The sequence below is a fragment of the Aulostomus chinensis genome, chromosome 8, assembly GCF_037954235.1.
Source record: "Aulostomus chinensis isolate RoL2024-O1b breed Wild chromosome 8, RoL_Achi_v1.0, whole genome shotgun sequence".
NCBI lineage: Eukaryota > Metazoa > Chordata > Actinopteri > Syngnathiformes > Aulostomidae > Aulostomus > Aulostomus chinensis.
The window spans coordinates 11,962,845-11,979,113 of record NC_141327.1 but is presented as its reverse complement, the minus strand read 5'-3'; the positions used below and the strand labels follow the sequence as shown (position 1 = coordinate 11,979,113).

The 16,269-nt window shown below is 44.3% G+C and overlaps 3 protein-coding genes and 1 pseudogene across 3 annotated transcripts; 2 read left to right on the top strand and 2 right to left on the bottom strand.

The window, feature by feature from the left end:
• Positions 1 to 1,116: 1,116 nt before the first annotated feature.
• On the bottom strand, positions 1,117 to 3,059 carry LOC147257176 (NEDD4-binding protein 2-like). Its single transcript, XM_086210117.1, has 5 exons — positions 2,952 to 3,059; positions 2,081 to 2,232; positions 1,725 to 1,890; positions 1,520 to 1,643; positions 1,117 to 1,438 (listed from the first exon to the last, which is right to left on the bottom strand). Exons 2-5 carry the CDS (start codon positions 2,225 to 2,227, stop codon positions 1,393 to 1,395), a joined length of 483 nt encoding a protein of 160 aa, XP_086066243.1. The 5' UTR covers positions 2,228 to 2,232; positions 2,952 to 3,059; the 3' UTR covers positions 1,117 to 1,392.
• A 59-nt stretch (positions 3,060 to 3,118) lies between these two features.
• Positions 3,119 to 6,623, top strand: LOC147257175 (tripartite motif-containing protein 16-like protein; annotated as a pseudogene).
• A 5,185-nt stretch (positions 6,624 to 11,808) lies between these two features.
• Positions 11,809 to 14,017, bottom strand: LOC147257174 (NEDD4-binding protein 2-like). The gene is made up of 5 exons (XM_086210116.1): positions 13,910 to 14,017; positions 13,039 to 13,190; positions 12,683 to 12,848; positions 12,478 to 12,601; positions 11,809 to 12,396 (listed from the first exon to the last, which is right to left on the bottom strand). Exons 2-5 carry the CDS (start codon positions 13,183 to 13,185, stop codon positions 12,351 to 12,353), a joined length of 483 nt encoding a protein of 160 aa, XP_086066242.1. The 5' UTR covers positions 13,186 to 13,190; positions 13,910 to 14,017; the 3' UTR covers positions 11,809 to 12,350.
• Positions 14,018 to 15,000: 983 nt separating this feature from the next.
• Positions 15,001 to 16,140, top strand: LOC147257173 (tripartite motif-containing protein 16-like protein). Its single transcript, XM_086210017.1, has one exon. It carries the CDS (start codon positions 15,001 to 15,003, stop codon positions 16,138 to 16,140), a length of 1,140 nt encoding a protein of 379 aa, XP_086066143.1.
• Positions 16,141 to 16,269: the final 129 nt, after the last annotated feature.

Here is a 16,269-nt window from a genome sequence, read left to right as displayed (position 1 = left end):
TCAAAAAGTTAGAAAAAGTTAAAAATGCATGGAAAATAAGTCTAAACATTGCTCTCTACTTGTTCTAATTTAAAAATTTGTGTTCTTTTTGTCTCAGTCTTAAATGCATTATTTTGATTATGATTACTTCAATTTGAACAGGGCAGGTTAGTGACCCCATCACGGAAGCGGCCCTGCCACAGTTGTGGTGGATTCACAGCAAGTGGATCACCAAGTCAGGAGTCCAACAACTTTGAATTTGTGCTCCTTCATGTGAATGCCAAACAGTCAGCAGGACACTGCAGGGAATTGAACCCCATCCCAGAACACCAGGAGTACCACTACCAGTGTCGCTTCCCTTTTTTTTTTTTGACACTACATGAAGCCAGCCTGGATCCGCCCTCCTCAAAGTGTCAGAAGTCACTGACATTCAGTCTGGCAACCAGGGTCGTATTAAGGATCCCACAGGCCAAATGTGGTTGTTTGACTCTTGACGGCTGTGCTGGAGTCTGATGAAGCCACATGAGAAGCTGCTGCCACTTTCTCAAATATACAGACATGAACGATGGAACCAGATCTAAACTACCAACAGAGAGTGAAGATGTGGTGGTTTCCCTGCCTATGGAATTTTGGAACTTTTCTGGTTTAGTCAAGCCAATTCAACAGAGTTCTCCCTTAAGACTTTTCAAGTAGAGCAGGTCTAGAACCAAACTCCTCCATTGAGTTTACACCCAACAATTCTCCATGAGCAAGCACATCAGCAACGGCGGCAACGGAAACCTTCCTTTTAACAGGCAGGAACGTTGAGCAGATCCAGGCTCAATGGGGACGGCCATCTGCTTTGACCGGTTGGGGGGAAAGAGAGCAGGAGAGCAGGGACGGACATGAAGATGATGAGGGACCGGGATAGAGAAGGAAAGAGGGACAGACAGAGAGAGAAAGAAGGAGGAGACAGAAAGTCATGGGGACGTGGAGAGTGAAGACACACAACAAACAAGAACTGTAAAAGTAACAACAACATCTCCTGGATACCTAAGCAACAAATTTGAGCAAATCAAAGTGCGAGTGTTGATACGAGTAAAAACACAATGCTGGGTTTTTCTAGTACAGTTTTTCTAGTACAGTACTAAAGAATACTACCATGAATACTACTACTGCTAATACCAATACTTATACCAGGGCGTCAGCCTGAGCCTCTGCAGGTCTGCAGCCTCCTCCAGCAGCAGCATCAGTCGGGATCTGGGGGGTGAGGAAGCACAAAGACTCCAGGGAAGAAGTCAAGTTAGTAACATGCACATATGAGAGATGAATGAATGAGTAGAGGAGGAGCGAGAAGAGGAGAATCCCAGGACTCACCCCACAGAGCCTGGACACAGGGACACGTCTCCTTCAGACTGAGGAAGCAGGTTCTCCTCATCTCAAGCACACGGAGAAAAATCCTGGGTCCGTCTCCCTGAACCTGAGAGATCAAAGAGAAAACCATTATGGAGACATTGTGTGTGCATCCGTGTTGTGTTGTGTTGTGTGTATCTGTGCATACTTGTAGTTGTTCCTGGTGAGGAACTCCATCACGGCCGGTCGGATGCGGGCCACCCCTCCCCTGCTGTGGAGTCCTCTCCCAGTGATGACTGAGAGGTGAGGGCGACACTGGCCGTGCTGGAGCTCTGCAGAGAAACAGGAAAATAAAAAAGTCAACACACAGCATTCAGAAATGTCTCTTCCAAAAAGAAGCTCTTCTCCAGTACCTCTGCTTTTTGATTCCAGGGTGTGAGCCAACCACACCAGGGCCTCCTGCACCCGCTGCCCGTGCAGGTCCAGCACATTCCTCTGGAGACGCTTGTTCAGCTTCCAGAAGGTCTGTGCTGACGCCCTCTGGTTGGCCTCCTCCATGAGATGCACATGCAGGTGTCCCTAAAAAAGTGACATGAAAGCGATTTAGTTAGAGACACACAACCATTCACACTCACACGATTCATCAATCATCAGCTGGACAATGACACATTGCTTCTAGTGTGGCAAAGGTAAGAACGAAAAAGGGCTTCCCAAGTGAAAATGTAACTGTAAAACAACAAAATATCCCAGTCAAAAACTCCCCCCTCACCTGCTGTGCATAGAAAGCCGCCTCCTCTGCTCGTCCCTGCTTGAATGCCTCTTCGGCCTTGGCGAAGCACTCAAGCTGCAGCTTCTGCTGCAGCCTGGCCTCAGACCTGAAGGTGTCGGGACGACCTGTCAGCTGCCGCTGTGGCATGAAGGCTGTGAATGAGGAAAGACACCCACACAGATGTGAAGGATGACATTACTGGGCAGAGGAAAATAAAGCTGCGTCCATCAATCATGGACCTGCTGATGAGTCAGTGAGTTCGGACATATTTGAAGTACTGAATGTTACAGCCTGGATTTCTGTCACAATGTGAGTCAACATTTCCACATCAGACAAGAAAGATGTGGAAGACTCAGTCAGACACTCAAAGCTGATGGGAGGTTGATGTGAAGCTGGCTCACACACACTCACTGTTTTAGTGACCTCAACATAAAAGCCCACTCTCTGTTCTGACAGCTGACAGTGTTTTCACTGTTTGATTTTTGATTCAGCAAATTAAATTAATATGCAGATTTCAAACTTTGAACAAATCTTCTGCAAAATGGCGAAATCAACTTCAACTGATTCTCCGACTAAGAAACAAGAATAACATCTGCCTTGATTCAGCTGATGTTTACTTGATAAATCAACAGCTAACCTGTTAGCTTGAGAGCAGCATTTCAGCAGCATGTTGAAGACTTCCAGCCATAAATTGATCTTTTCCATTTACATCAAAGGATTTCAACGGGATTTTGTCTACAATTTGTATTTTAAATAGTAAGTAATCTCTTCACAAGGCACTGCCAGTGTGTCAGTCAGTTTCAAATCTGAGCATCATTGAAAAAAACATCAAATATTCCATCATTTTGTTCTCAAACGAGTTCAGTTTTACCTCTGCGGTGTCTGAGGGCTCCTCTTGAGGGGTTTTCTCGTTTTTTAATAAAAAGTTAAGTTTGTTCTCAGCGTGTTTGATGGAGTCTCCTCCAAAAAATTGCTGTCCGCAAACTGCGGGAACCGCGATTGGGTTCTCTGATATGGCTCGTTAGCCGTCACGTGACGATGACGAACGACGCACCTGGAGACCAACATAGCAACCAGCGCTCTCCTGTCTGAAGGTGTTGGCTTTGTTTTCTTTTGAGTCAAATTTAAAAAAAAAAAAAAAACAACAACAACTTAGAGTTACGTAGTTTCCGAACAATCATTTTAAAAAAGGCAACAACATGATGTCATAGCCAGGACGACATTACACTGATAGTCATAGAAATGGAAGCCTTTTTTACCATTTTATTTTTGAAATATTGTAGAAAAAAGTTTACTGGACCCTTGAACACACGTTAGTGATTCCCATTTATTCCCAGTTACTGCTGGAGGATTTTTCCCTCTTCGCCTCATTCCAAAAACCAATTAATTAGTTTGTTAAATTCTGCGTTTCCTGTTTCATGCGGTAACAAAGACATGAACTGTCATCAGAATCAAGTCAATGAATGTTGACCACAAATAAAAAATGGACACATTGAAGGCATAAGAACCAACAGGAGAACCAGGATGAGAGATAAACAATTATTTTGAAGCTCAAATGATTTTTCTTTTGAGATAAATCCACATTTCATCACAGAACAAAACAATTTGTTTTACTTTATTGACTTTATTCACTTAACATCATTGAAAGAGCAGCAATTTGCATGAATATCATTCATTTTACCTTGAAATATGTTTTACAGGATGGAACATGTGAAAAAAATGGCGTTTTAATCCTGCACATACGCCCGTTACAACCCCAGCTCAGTTAAATTAACTCAGATAGACAGTTTGTTGTAAATTAATGTTGTTTAATCAGAACAGTGATAAATTAACACAGCACACATGAATTGAAATACTTTTATCGTTTCATTCCAAGCTATTCCCCAAAAATATGTAGAGATATCAGTGCATTGTCACATTCTTCTGCAAGAGCTGCATAAAAGCCTTCTGGTCTCAGAAAAGGACTTTCACCTGCCCTCAGTGCGGACAGGTCTTCAGAGCGAGGCCTCGCCTGGTCAAAGACGTCACGCTGACAAGTTTGGTGAATCATTTTGAGGCTCGTCAACTCCAAGATCCTCCCTGTGATTGCGACTATGCTGGACCAGGACATGTGGGTTGTGATGTCTGTACTGGGAGGAAGCTGAGAGCCTCCAAGTACTGTGTGTTTTGTCAGGTCGCTTTCTGTGACAAACACTTGAGCCTCATTTGGAATCTCCTGCCTTTGAAAAACATGCGCTGGTTGAGCCCTCAGAGAGGAACCAGGAGAACATGAGCTCCTGGTCAGAGAAAACCAGAATGGTCGATGTTCCTGAACATTCAGAACGTGATGGCTCCTCTGAAACAGAAAGAAGGCAGAAAGAGAACAACATGGCCAAGAAGCGAATCCAGCAAAAAAGAAAATACATCAAGGAGCTTCAACGGGAGGTGACGGCCATCAGTTTCTCTGCTGGGGATGCAGTGAAGCACAGCGGGAGGTGCTTCACTGACATGATCCATGCCGTGAAGAGAAGACGCGCTGATGTCAAAGAACTCATCAAAGCCAAAAAATTGGCTGAACTGAAGCGAGTCAGAGAAGCTTGGAGGAAGGTCAGGAGGGAAATTGCTGAGCTGCAAAAGAAAGATGAGGAGCTGAAGCAGCTGGCGCCAACTGAACTTCACCACCCGTTTCTTCACAATTATCCCTCTTTGCCACATCTCACTGACAACACCCGTCCTCTGTGCTACTTTGACCGGGTGACAGCAGCTGTGTCAGATTTCAGATTTCAGATTTCAGATAACTTTATTTATCCCCGAGGGGCAATTAAGATCACAACTCAAAGCCTGATACAACTATCACAAGCCGTCACAATTATTACAGATTGAAAGTAATAATGGTACACTTCAGAAACTTAACAACAGCACATATACATTTGTTGTGTATGTACGCTAAACTTGAGCAGTCCGTTGACCCAATGGAGGCAAGTGAGAGTGAGGCGTCGCAGCAAGAGCCGCGCCAGCCAAGCCCGGGCGGGGCAGGCTGCAGCCAAAAGGCGCTGCCACCCCAAGGGAGGTGGAGAGGGCAGAGGCGGGGGTCAGGAACACACGGGGGAGGGGGGGATAGTACGTGCCATTTGCGTCACCAAGGCAGAAGGAGTTCTCCTGGAGGATAAACAGTGGGCAGATGACCTTCAGTAGCCGATAAGGAAGCTGTGTTTGGGTTCGGGCAGAGGAGCACACATTCCAATCCGTCTTCTCTTTCAGTCCAATCCAAATTGTAAGTTAAAAATGTTCTGGTCTTCAACATCACTCTCCCCTTCGCAAAGCGGCCAACTGCTCCAAGATGGTTTCCATCCTGCGTTTCAGTTCAAGAGTCTGTTGTTTCACTTCAAGAGTCTGTTGTTGCCCCGCTTTGCCAGCCTCAATAATTGCGTTGTAAATGACGGTCAGTTGTGGAGGTCCAGATCTGGTGGCAGCCGTCGTCTTGCCAATTTTGCGGTATGTGAGGGCACCTCCAAGTCCGAGGAGGAGAAGCCCCACAACCATGAGCCCAAATAAGTAGAGATCCTCGATGTCCTCCACGGAGAGAGGCGTCAAGCACGCGGTACGCCAACTCCCCCAGGAATCGAGGACGTAGCCCGCAGGGTCGGTTCCATGCGGACAGGCAGGTTCCTCCGGTCCTGATTTCCTTGTGGAAAATATGGTGTCAATAGCGTTGAGAGACCAGCTGATCAATTCCATGATTAGTTTTTAGGTAGAGAGCTCACAGCTGCGTTGGATAGGAGTTGAGACAAAGAATGATAGTCAGACAGAAAAGAAGAGGAGGAGAGAAGAGGAGTGCGACTGCTCTCGCCGAGTCCCAACCAGGTTTCCAAAGGTGTCAGACACCACAGGTACAGTGGAAAACTGTTTGATGGAGACCGTAGGGTTCATCTCCCAGAGCGTGACTCAGGCAGATGTTCTGCTGTCAAAGCCCAGGACCAGAGAGGACTTCCTCCAGTATTCACGCCACATCACTCTGGATCCAAACACAGCACACAGGCAGCTGTTCGTGTCTGAGGGGAACAGAAAAGTGACAAAAACCAAGGAAGATCAACCTCATTCCCCTCACCCAGACAGATTCACTGATTGGCCTCAGGTCCTGAGCAGTGAATCTCTGACTGGACGCTGCTACTGGGAGGTGGAGAGGACAGGAACTGCAGGTGCTGTAGCCGTTACATTTAAGGACACCGGAGGAGCAAGGAGCGGCGTTGAAGGTGGACTGGGAACAAATAACCGATCCTGGGCTGTTTCCTGCGAAAACCAGTGTTATACACTGCTGCACCACAACCAGCTGAATGGCATGGTCCCAGGTCCTTTGTCATCCAGAATAGGGGTGTACCTGGATCAGCATGCAGGACAGTTGTCCTTCTGCAGCATCGCTGACAATCAGACCATGAATCTGCTGTTTCATGTTGAAGCCTCCTTCCCTCAGCCTCTACATGCTGGAATCTACATGAAGTGGGTCGGAGACACGATTGAGCTGGTGGAGCCAGGGAGTCACCCAGAAGCTCAGATGAATGGCTAGGGCCTAGGATTGGGTAGGGACGGCAACCTGAAGCTGAACTAATGAAGGACAGTGTGGAAGAAGATTAGGCAAGGCAATTTTATTTGTATAGCCCGTTTTCACAAACAGTTTGTCTCAAAGGGCTTCACATGGCATCATAACAACATCCTCTGCCCTTAGACCCTCACATCGACTGAGGAAAAACTCCATAGAAAACCCTTTTAACAGGGAAAAATCTGAGAAACCTCAGGGTGAGCAACAGAGGAGGGATCCCTCACCCAGGACGGACAGACGTGCAGTAGATGTTGTGACAGACAAGAAAACAGTTTACAATACAAAATGTGGAAAACATGGAAATGTTAATCACAGTTGAAGAAGGAAGCTTCTGGTAGGGGAGGCAGGGAGAGCAAGCCAGCTTGATGGGGGACTGGTTGGCAGACTGGTTCATGGGAGGGGAGTGCAGGCCGGTGTAACAGCTGATTAGCTGGTCCCAGACCAGCGTTACACTTGTCCAAGGATGACGACCGTTCATCAAGGTGCCAGCGATTTTATTTTTCCAACAACACTGCAAAACATGTACAAAAGCAGTCATTCAAGTGTATCTGCTTTACATGCTGTCGTTCGAGCATCTTACGCTGTGTGACTGAGCTCACTTCCTGTGATGCCAGGATTAATGTGATAGTCAGTCTCATTGCCCAATCCGGTATTGTCGGATTTGATCTCAAATGGGTATTGTCTCATAATTATTCCAGGTGCAACAGGTGAGTGTTTTCCAAGTGCCACTAAATGTTTTCAACTACATAAATGAAAAAAATAATAATAAAAAATAATACTGGGTGGACCCAGTTAATGTTACTAAGCACTAAAAGAATTCTGGACACAATTTGAACTAAGAAAATGTCCAGGGTGCCACACCAGCGTTCAAACACACCTGTCCCGGAGACAGGCAAACAGACTGCAAACACAGGCAGCACGTGGATGTTGAGCAGCCTGAGAGCAAAAACATATGTGATCGCTTCCAAAGAGTTTAGAAAACGTGATTGTAAGAAGCCCAGGAGTTCCTGACAGCAGTTACCAGAAAAAGCTCTTCAGTCCAGTTTTTATAATGTTAACTTTGATTTTTAAATCCAGAACTTTAAGACTTACCTCGGGCTGTTTACTGGAATTGAATTTGCTAAAAGAACACACCTTTTTGGGGGTGGAGCTTTGGTGTGTGTGTGTGGGGGGGGGGTTCCAGAGCCGAAGCTTTTCCAGCTTACTGCCTATTAGCTTAGCGCAATGAATGGGAGTCAGTGGTAAGTGTTAGCGTCTCTTTCAAGTCATTTAAGAAATAAATCCTGGTTTATTCAGAATGAAACCTCCTCATCCTGTCTCATGAAACCGGCCATGTATTGTAGAAAAGTTTTCTATGTCAGCTTAAGTTTTAGGTTTTGTCAAGAATCACAACGCCCAGGCAGAGAAGTTTTGACTATGTGGCTGAGTCCAAATCCTGACTTGTACTTTATTTTTTTTAATACGCAACCTGAGTTAAATGAATACAGGCTAAGACCGTTACATTGGTTACAGAAAATTGGGCCCTGAGGTCAAAAAGGTTAAGAACCTCTGCTCTAAATTGACCGTAGGTGTGACTGTGAGTGTGAATGGTTGTCTGTCTCTATGTGTGAAGAAAGGGAGTCAAAATAGTGCTGCACTGAAAAATATGTTCTATTTTATTACCTATTCAATAATCTGAGTGTAATTTTAAGCATTTATATGGGGATGAAGTCTCATACATGGTTTAAAAAATGAGGTGACGAGTCCTTGGCAAGGCTACGTCCCATAACTCCTTTCTTGTGAATGTCTTTTTATGATGGCAGTTCATGTTAAATAGAACAAAGTTTACTTTGTTGAATGTATGAGTCTTGTAGTGTGCTTGTACTTGTCTCATCAACATGTATGTACATCCAGGCCAGGGCCAACACATAGAGACAGACAACCATTCACACTCACACTCACACCTACGGTCAATTTAGAGTATCAATCAGCCTCGTCCTCTCTTGATGTCTTTGGACTGTGGGAGGAAGCTGGAGTACCAGAGAGAACCCACACAGGAACAGGAGAACATGCAGACTCCACACAGAAAGATCCTGTGATGGAGCCAGGACTTGAACCCAGAACCTTCTTGCTGTGAGGCCACAGTGCTGACCACTGCACCACCGTGCCGCCCATTTTTGTACAGTTCCCATTTTTTTTGGAACCTAAAAAACTAGACCTTATTTTAAATCTAACAAAATAAAGGCTACAAATGTAGCATGAGAAATATTTTGTTTAAAAAAGAAGTTTAAAATCTACAGAAAAAGTCAAGGATTAATTTGTAAAATAAAGATGTTTAAAACTACATCCCTCCACGCAGACAGCAAGAGTGTTGTTGTTTCCAGTGATAATCTTCTGATATTCAGTTCCATTTAGAGGTAAATCAGTGTGAAAGTGTGAGGAAACTGTAATTGATTATATCAATAATGTGTAATGATGTACTGATACAAACTCATGTAAAAAACAATGTTTTTGCAGTTTGTACGCTGCATTTTCTGTGGCTCTGAGACGCGATCTATACGTCAAGCTCAGCTTTATGCTCACCAACACTAGAAAGAACATGTCAACCTGTGGGAGACACCGTTCTCATTCACTGTCAATTAAATGTCCCAGAGCTCCGTCCAAAAAGAACAGGCTGATCTCAAGCTCAAATTTCTCTTTGGGGTTTTAGTTTTATGCCTGAAATAAAATCCTTGATTAGTAAAAGATGTTTTAATATTTTGGTCTATTAAATGAAATATTGCAGCAGTTTTAGCACTCATTCATCTAAAAGTGTTGATGCCTTCAAATGAGCAGCTGCTGACGAGCGGCTCAATGAAGCTGACGGCAGAGGAAGTGGGATCGTAGTTGTGGAGACGTTAAAGTCCTGCATCTGTGCTGTAGTTTGCTCACAGCCCGACGATGGCGTGGAGAGCTTTCCTGACCAAAAGTTCAAGTCTTGTTACAAAGGCTGATTTTCTACAACGATTGAAATTACAGAATAAAGTTGGAGAATTTCATCCAAAAAAAGAATTACAGAAGAGTTTGTTGTCCCGTTGATGTTCCAAAGACAGGATGAACAGTTTAATATATCATCATAATTGCTGGCGAGTGATAATCCATATGAAAATAGAAAAAATGGAATTGTTGGTTGATATTTTTAACGTCTCTTGACTCAACACAACCTCAAAACTGACACATTAAGGATGAGGGGTGTTTTTTTGGTAGGAAACATGGAGGCTGAATAAGAGTGGTTCTGATGCCAAGAACAGCCTCATTTCCCTCCCTGGTTTCCATCCTGGTGGGAGAGTCCCCCAGTAGACCCCCCAGTTTTAAAGCTCTAAACCTACAGGGTCCAAATATCTGTCCATGTCCACTGACGTTCAACCAGAACAGTCAGGCCCCTCTGCTCTTGGTCGTTTGCACGCTGCACTTTTAATTACTTGTTAATCCAAGTCATCCATGACTCTCCTAGCATAAAAAAACATCATTTTACTAAATTCAGACTGGAATAAAAAGAAAAGTAAATTAAGTAGAAGTATTAAAGTAAATCGATGATGAAGTCATGAAATCATTTGTTGGGGACAGTTGACAAAGAATGAAAAGACTCCTTTCTTTGTTGAAGTTTTATTGAAATATATTTCACATATTTATATTTCATGTATGGTTTCACTAAAACCAAACCTTGAAAAATGTCGTTGTAATTTAAATTAAAGATCCAAGACAAACTACAAAAATGAACTCTACAGAGATAGAAGGAAAAGTGCTCAGCCTCATGTCCTGGGTGTATTTCAGGAAACCAGAACTCTCAATTCTGTTTTCGTCTCCAACGCGTCCAGATTATCTCTTAATATCAGGAAATGCGAACTCCCCCCAATACACACAAGCTCTGAATCTACGACCGCTTCAACTGATGTTAAATCTGAAGTCAAACACTTCGGATTAACGATACCTAAAAATGTATTTTGAAAAGAAAGCATTCATATTTCTCACCGTATATCAGCGATGATCAGCTTACTGTTTTTGTCAGAATCACTTTGTCTAAAGCGGAAGGTGTTTCCAGACTGATCCTTTCCACTCCCTGAACATTTCCTCTAAAAATAGGAAGAAAGCAAACACAGTTATTTTCCAGTTCTTGTGGAGGAATAAAACACAGGACATCAGAAGATCTCAGCTTGTTAGGAGACGGACAAAGGTGGATTAAAGCTGCAGAATTCAAGTCTATGGTCGGCGCATTTAGAGTGAACTGGATAAAAGCCTGTCTGTCACAGCATTTCACAGGATTTATTCATGATTTAAAGATTCATTATTCACGTATCAAAAAGTTAGAAAAAGTTAAAAATGCATGGAAAATAAGTCTTAACATTGCTCTCTACTTGTTCTAATTTAAAAATTTTTGTTCTTTTTGTCTCAGTCTTAAATGCATTATTTTGATTATGATTACTTCAATTTGAACAGGGCAGGTTAGTGACCCCATCACGGAAGCGGCCCTACCACAGTTGTGATGGATTCACAGCAAGTGGATCACCAAGTCAGGAGTCCAACAACTTTGAATTTGTGCTCCTTCATGTGAATGCCAAACAGTCAGCAGGACACTGCAGGGAATTGAACCCCATCCCAGTACACCAGGAGTACCACTACCAGTGTCGCTTCCCTTTTTTTTTTTTGACACTACATGAAGCCAGCCTGGATCCGCCCTCCTCAAAGTGTCAGAAGCCACTGACATTCAGTCTGGCAACCAGGGTCGTATTAAGGATCCCACAGGCCAAATGTGGTTGTTTGACTCTTGACGGCTGTGCTGGAGTCTGATGAAGCCACATGAGAAGCTGCTGCCACTTTCTCAAATATACAGACATGAACGATGGAACCAGATCTAAACTACCAACAGAGAGTGAAGATGTGGTGGTTTCCCTGCCTATGGAATTTTGGAACTTTTCTGGTTTAGTCAAGCCAATTCAACAGAGTTCTCCCTTAAGACTTTTCAAGTAGAGCAGGTCTAGAACCAAACTCCTCCATTGAGTTTACACCCAACAATTCTCCATGAGCAAGCACATCAGCAACGGCGGCAACGGAAACCTTCCTTTTAACAGGCAGGAACGTTGAGCAGATCCAGGCTCAATGGGGACGGCCATCTGCTTTGACCGGTTGGGGGGAAAGAGAGCAGGAGAGGAGGGACGGACATGAAGATGATGAGGGACCGGGATAGAGAAGGAAAGAGGGACAGACAGAGAGAGAAAGAAGGAGGAGACAGAAAGTCATGGGGACGTGGAGAGTGAAGACACACAACAAACAAGAACTGTAAAAGTAACAACAACATCTCCTGGATACCTAAGCAACAAATTTGAGCAAATCAAAGTGCGAGTGTTGATACGAGTAAAAACACAATGCTGGGATGAATTCTAGTACAGTACTAAAGAATACTACCATGAATACTACTACTGCTAATACCAATACTTATACCAGGGCGTCAGCCTGAGCCTCTGCAGGTCTGCAGCCTCCTCCAGCAGCAGCATCAGTCGGGATCTGGGGGGTGAGGAAGCACAAAGACTCCAGGGAAGAAGTCAAGTTAGTAACATGCACATATGAGAGATGAATGAATGAGTAGAGGAGGAGCGAGAAGAGGAGAATCCCAGGACTCACCCCACAGAGCCTGGACACAGGGACACGTCTCCTTCAGACTGAGGAAGCAGGTTCTCCTCATCTCAAGCACACGGAGAAAAATCCTGGGTCCGTCTCCCTGAACCTGAGAGATCAAAGAGAAAACAATTATGGAGACATTGTGTGTGCGTCCGTGTTGTGTTGTGTTGTGTGTATCTGTGCATACTTGTAGTTGTTCCTGGTGAGGAACTCCATCACGGCCGGTCGGATGCGGGCCACCCCTCCCCTGCTGTGGAGTCCTCTCCCAGTGATGACTGAGAGGTGAGGGCGACACTGGCCGTGCTGGAGCTCTGCAGAGAAACAGGAAAATAAAAAAGTCAACACACAGCATTCAGAAATGTCTCTTCCAAAAAGAAGCTCTTCTCCAGTACCTCTGCTTTTTGATTCCAGGGTGTGAGCCAACCACACCAGGGCCTCCTGCACCCGCTGCCCGTGCAGGTCCAGCACATTCCTCTGGAGACGCTTGTTCAGCTTCCAGAAGGTCTGTGCTGACGCCCTCTGGTTGGCCTCCTCCATGAGATGCACATGCAGGTGTCCCTAAAAAAGTGACATGAAAGCGATTTAGTTAGAGACACACAACCATTCACACTCACACGATTCATCAATCATCAGCTGGACAATGACACATTGCTTCTAGTGTGGCAAAGGTAAGAACGAAAAAGGGCTTCCCAAGTGAAAATGTAACTGTAAAACAACAAAATATCCCAGTCAAAAACTCCCCCCTCACCTGCTGTGCATAGAAAGCCGCCTCCTCTGCTCGTCCCTGCTTGAATGCCTCTTCGGCCTTGGCGAAGCACTCAAGCTGCAGCTTCTGCTGCAGCCTGGCCTCAGACCTGAAGGTGTCGGGACGACCTGTCAGCTGCCGCTGTGGCATGAAGGCTGTGAATGAGGAAAGACACCCACACAGATGTGAAGGATGACATTACTGGGCAGAGGAAAATAAAGCTGCGTCCATCAATCATGGACCTGCAATTGAGTCAGTGAGTTCGGACATATTTGAAGTACTGAATGTTACAGCCTGGATTTCTGTCACAATGTGAGTCAACATTTCCACATCAGACAAGAAAGATGTGGAAGACTCAGTCAGACACTCAAAGCTGATGGGAGGTTGATGTGAAGCTGGCTCACACACACTCACTGTTTTAGTGACCTCAACATAAAAGCCCACTCTCTGTTCTGACAGCTGACAGTGTTTTCACTGTTTGATTTTCGATTCAGCAAATTAAATTAATATGCAGATTTCAAACTTTGAACAAATCTTCTGCAAAATGGCGAAATCAACTTCAACTGATTCTCCGACTAAGAAACAAGAATAACATCTGCCTTGATTCAGCTGATGTTTACTTGATAAATCAACAGCTAACCTGTTAGCTTGAGAGCAGCATTTCAGCAGCATGTTGAAGACTTCCAGCCATAAATTGATTTTTTCCATTTACATCAAAGGATTTCAACGGCATTTTGTCTACAATTTGTATTTTAAATAGTAAGTAATCTCTTCACAAGGCACTGCCAGTGTGTCAGTCAGTTTCAAATCTGAGCATCATTGAAAAAAACATCAAATATTCCATCATTTTGTTCTCAAACGAGTTCAGTTTTACCTCTGCGGTGTCTGAGGGCTCCTCTTGAGGGGTTTTCTCGTTTTTTAATAAAAAGTTAAGTTTGTTCTCAGCGTGTTTGATGGAGTCTCCTCCAAAAAATTGCTGTCCGCAAACTGCGGGAACCGCGATTGGGTTCTCTGATATGGCTCGTTAGCGGTCACGTGACGATGACGAACGACGCACCTGGAGACCAACATAGCAACCAGCGCTCTCCTGTCTGAAGGTGTTGGCTTTGTTTTCTTTTGAGTCAAATTAAAAAAAACAACAACAACAACTTAGAGTTACGTAGTTTCCCAACAATCATTTTAAAAAAGGCAACAACATGATGTCATAGCCAGGACTACATTACACTGGTAGTCATAGAAATGGAAGCCTTTTTTACCATTTTATTTTTGAAATATTGTAGAAAAAAGTTTACTGGACCCCTGAACACACGTTAGTGATTCCCATTTATTCCCAGTTACTGCTGGAGGATTTTTCCCTCTTCGCCTCATTCCAAAAACCAATTATTTAGTTTGTTAAATTCTGCGTTTCCTGTTTCATGCGGTAACAAAGACATGAACTGTCATCAGAATCAAGTCAATGAATGTTGACCACAAATAAAAAATGGACACATTGAAGGCACAAGAACCAACAGGAGAACCAGGATGAGAGATAAACAATTATTTTGAAGCTCAAATGATTTTTCTTTTGAGATAAATCCACATTTCATCACAGAACAAAACAATTTGTTTTACTTTATTGACTTTATTCACTTAACATCATTGAAAGAGCAGCAATTTGCATGAATATCATTCATTTTACCTTGAAATATGTTTTATAGGATGGAACATGTGAAAAAAATGGCGTTTTAATCCTGCACATACGCCCGTTACAACCCCAGCTCAGTTAAATTAACTCAGATAGACAGTTTGTTGTAAATTAATGTTGTTTAATCAGAACAGTGATAAATTAACACAGCACACATGAATTGAAATACTTTTATCGTTTCATTCCAAGCTATTCCCCAAAAATATGTAGAGATATCAGTGCATTGTCACATTCTTCTACAAGAGCTGCATAAAAGCCTTCTGGTCTGGTCCAAAACCAGAATGGTCGATGTTCCTGAACATTCAGAACGTGATGGCTCCTCTGAAACAGAAAGAAGGCAGAAAGAGAACAACATGGCCAAGAAGCGAATCCAGCAAAAAAGAAAATACATCAAGGAGCTTCAACGGGAGGTGACGGCCATCAGTTTCTCTGCTGGGGATGCAGTGAAGCACAGCAGGAGGTGCTTCACTGACATGATCCATGCCGTGAAGAGAAGACGCGCTGATGTCAAAGAACTCATCAAAGCCAAAAAATTGGCTGAACTGAAGCGAGTCAGAGAAGCTTGGAGGAAGGTCAGGAGGGAAATTGCTGAGCTGCAAAAGAAAGATGAGGAGCTGAAGCAGCTGGCGCCAACTGAACTTCACCACCCGTTTCTTCACAATTATCCCTCTTTGCCACATCTCACTGACAACACCCGTCCTCTGTGCTACTTTGACCGGGTGACAGCAGCTGTGTCAGACACCACAGGTACAGTGGAAAACTGTTTGATGGAGACCGTAGGGTTCATCTCCCAGAGCGTGACTCAGGCAGATGTTCTGCTGTCAAAGCCCAGGACCAGAGAGGACTTCCTCCAGTATTCACGCCACATCACTCTGGATCCAAACACAGCACACAGGCAGCTGTTCGTGTCTGAGGGGAACAGAAAGGTGACAAAAACCAAGGAAGATCAACCTCATTCCCCTCACCCAGACAGATTCACTGATTGGCCTCAGGTCCTGAGCAGTGAATCTCTGACTGGACGCTGCTACTGGGAGGTGGAGAGGACAGGAACTGCAGGTGCTGTAGCCGTTACATTTAAGGATGCCGGAGGAGCAAGGAGCGGCGTTGAAGGTGGACTGGGAACAAATAACCGATCCTGGGCTGTTTCCTGCGAAAACCAGTGTTATACACTGCTGCACCACAACCAGTTGAATGGCATGGTCCCAGGTCCTTTGTCATCCAGAATAGGGGTGTACCTGGATCAGCATGCAGGACAGTTGTCCTTCTACAGCATCGCTGACAATCAGACCATGAATCTGCTGTTTCATGTTGAAGCCTCCTTCCCTCAGCCTCTACATGCTGGAATCTACATGAAGTGGGTCGGAGACACGATTGAGCTGGTGGAGCCAGGGAGTCACCCAGAAGCTCAGATGAATGGCTAGGGCCTAGGATTGGGTAGGGACGGCAACCTGAAGCTGAACTAATGAAGGACAGTGTGGAAGAAGATTAGGCAAGGCAAGGCAAGGCAATTTTATTTGTAGAGCCTGTTTTCACAAACAGTTTGTCTCAAA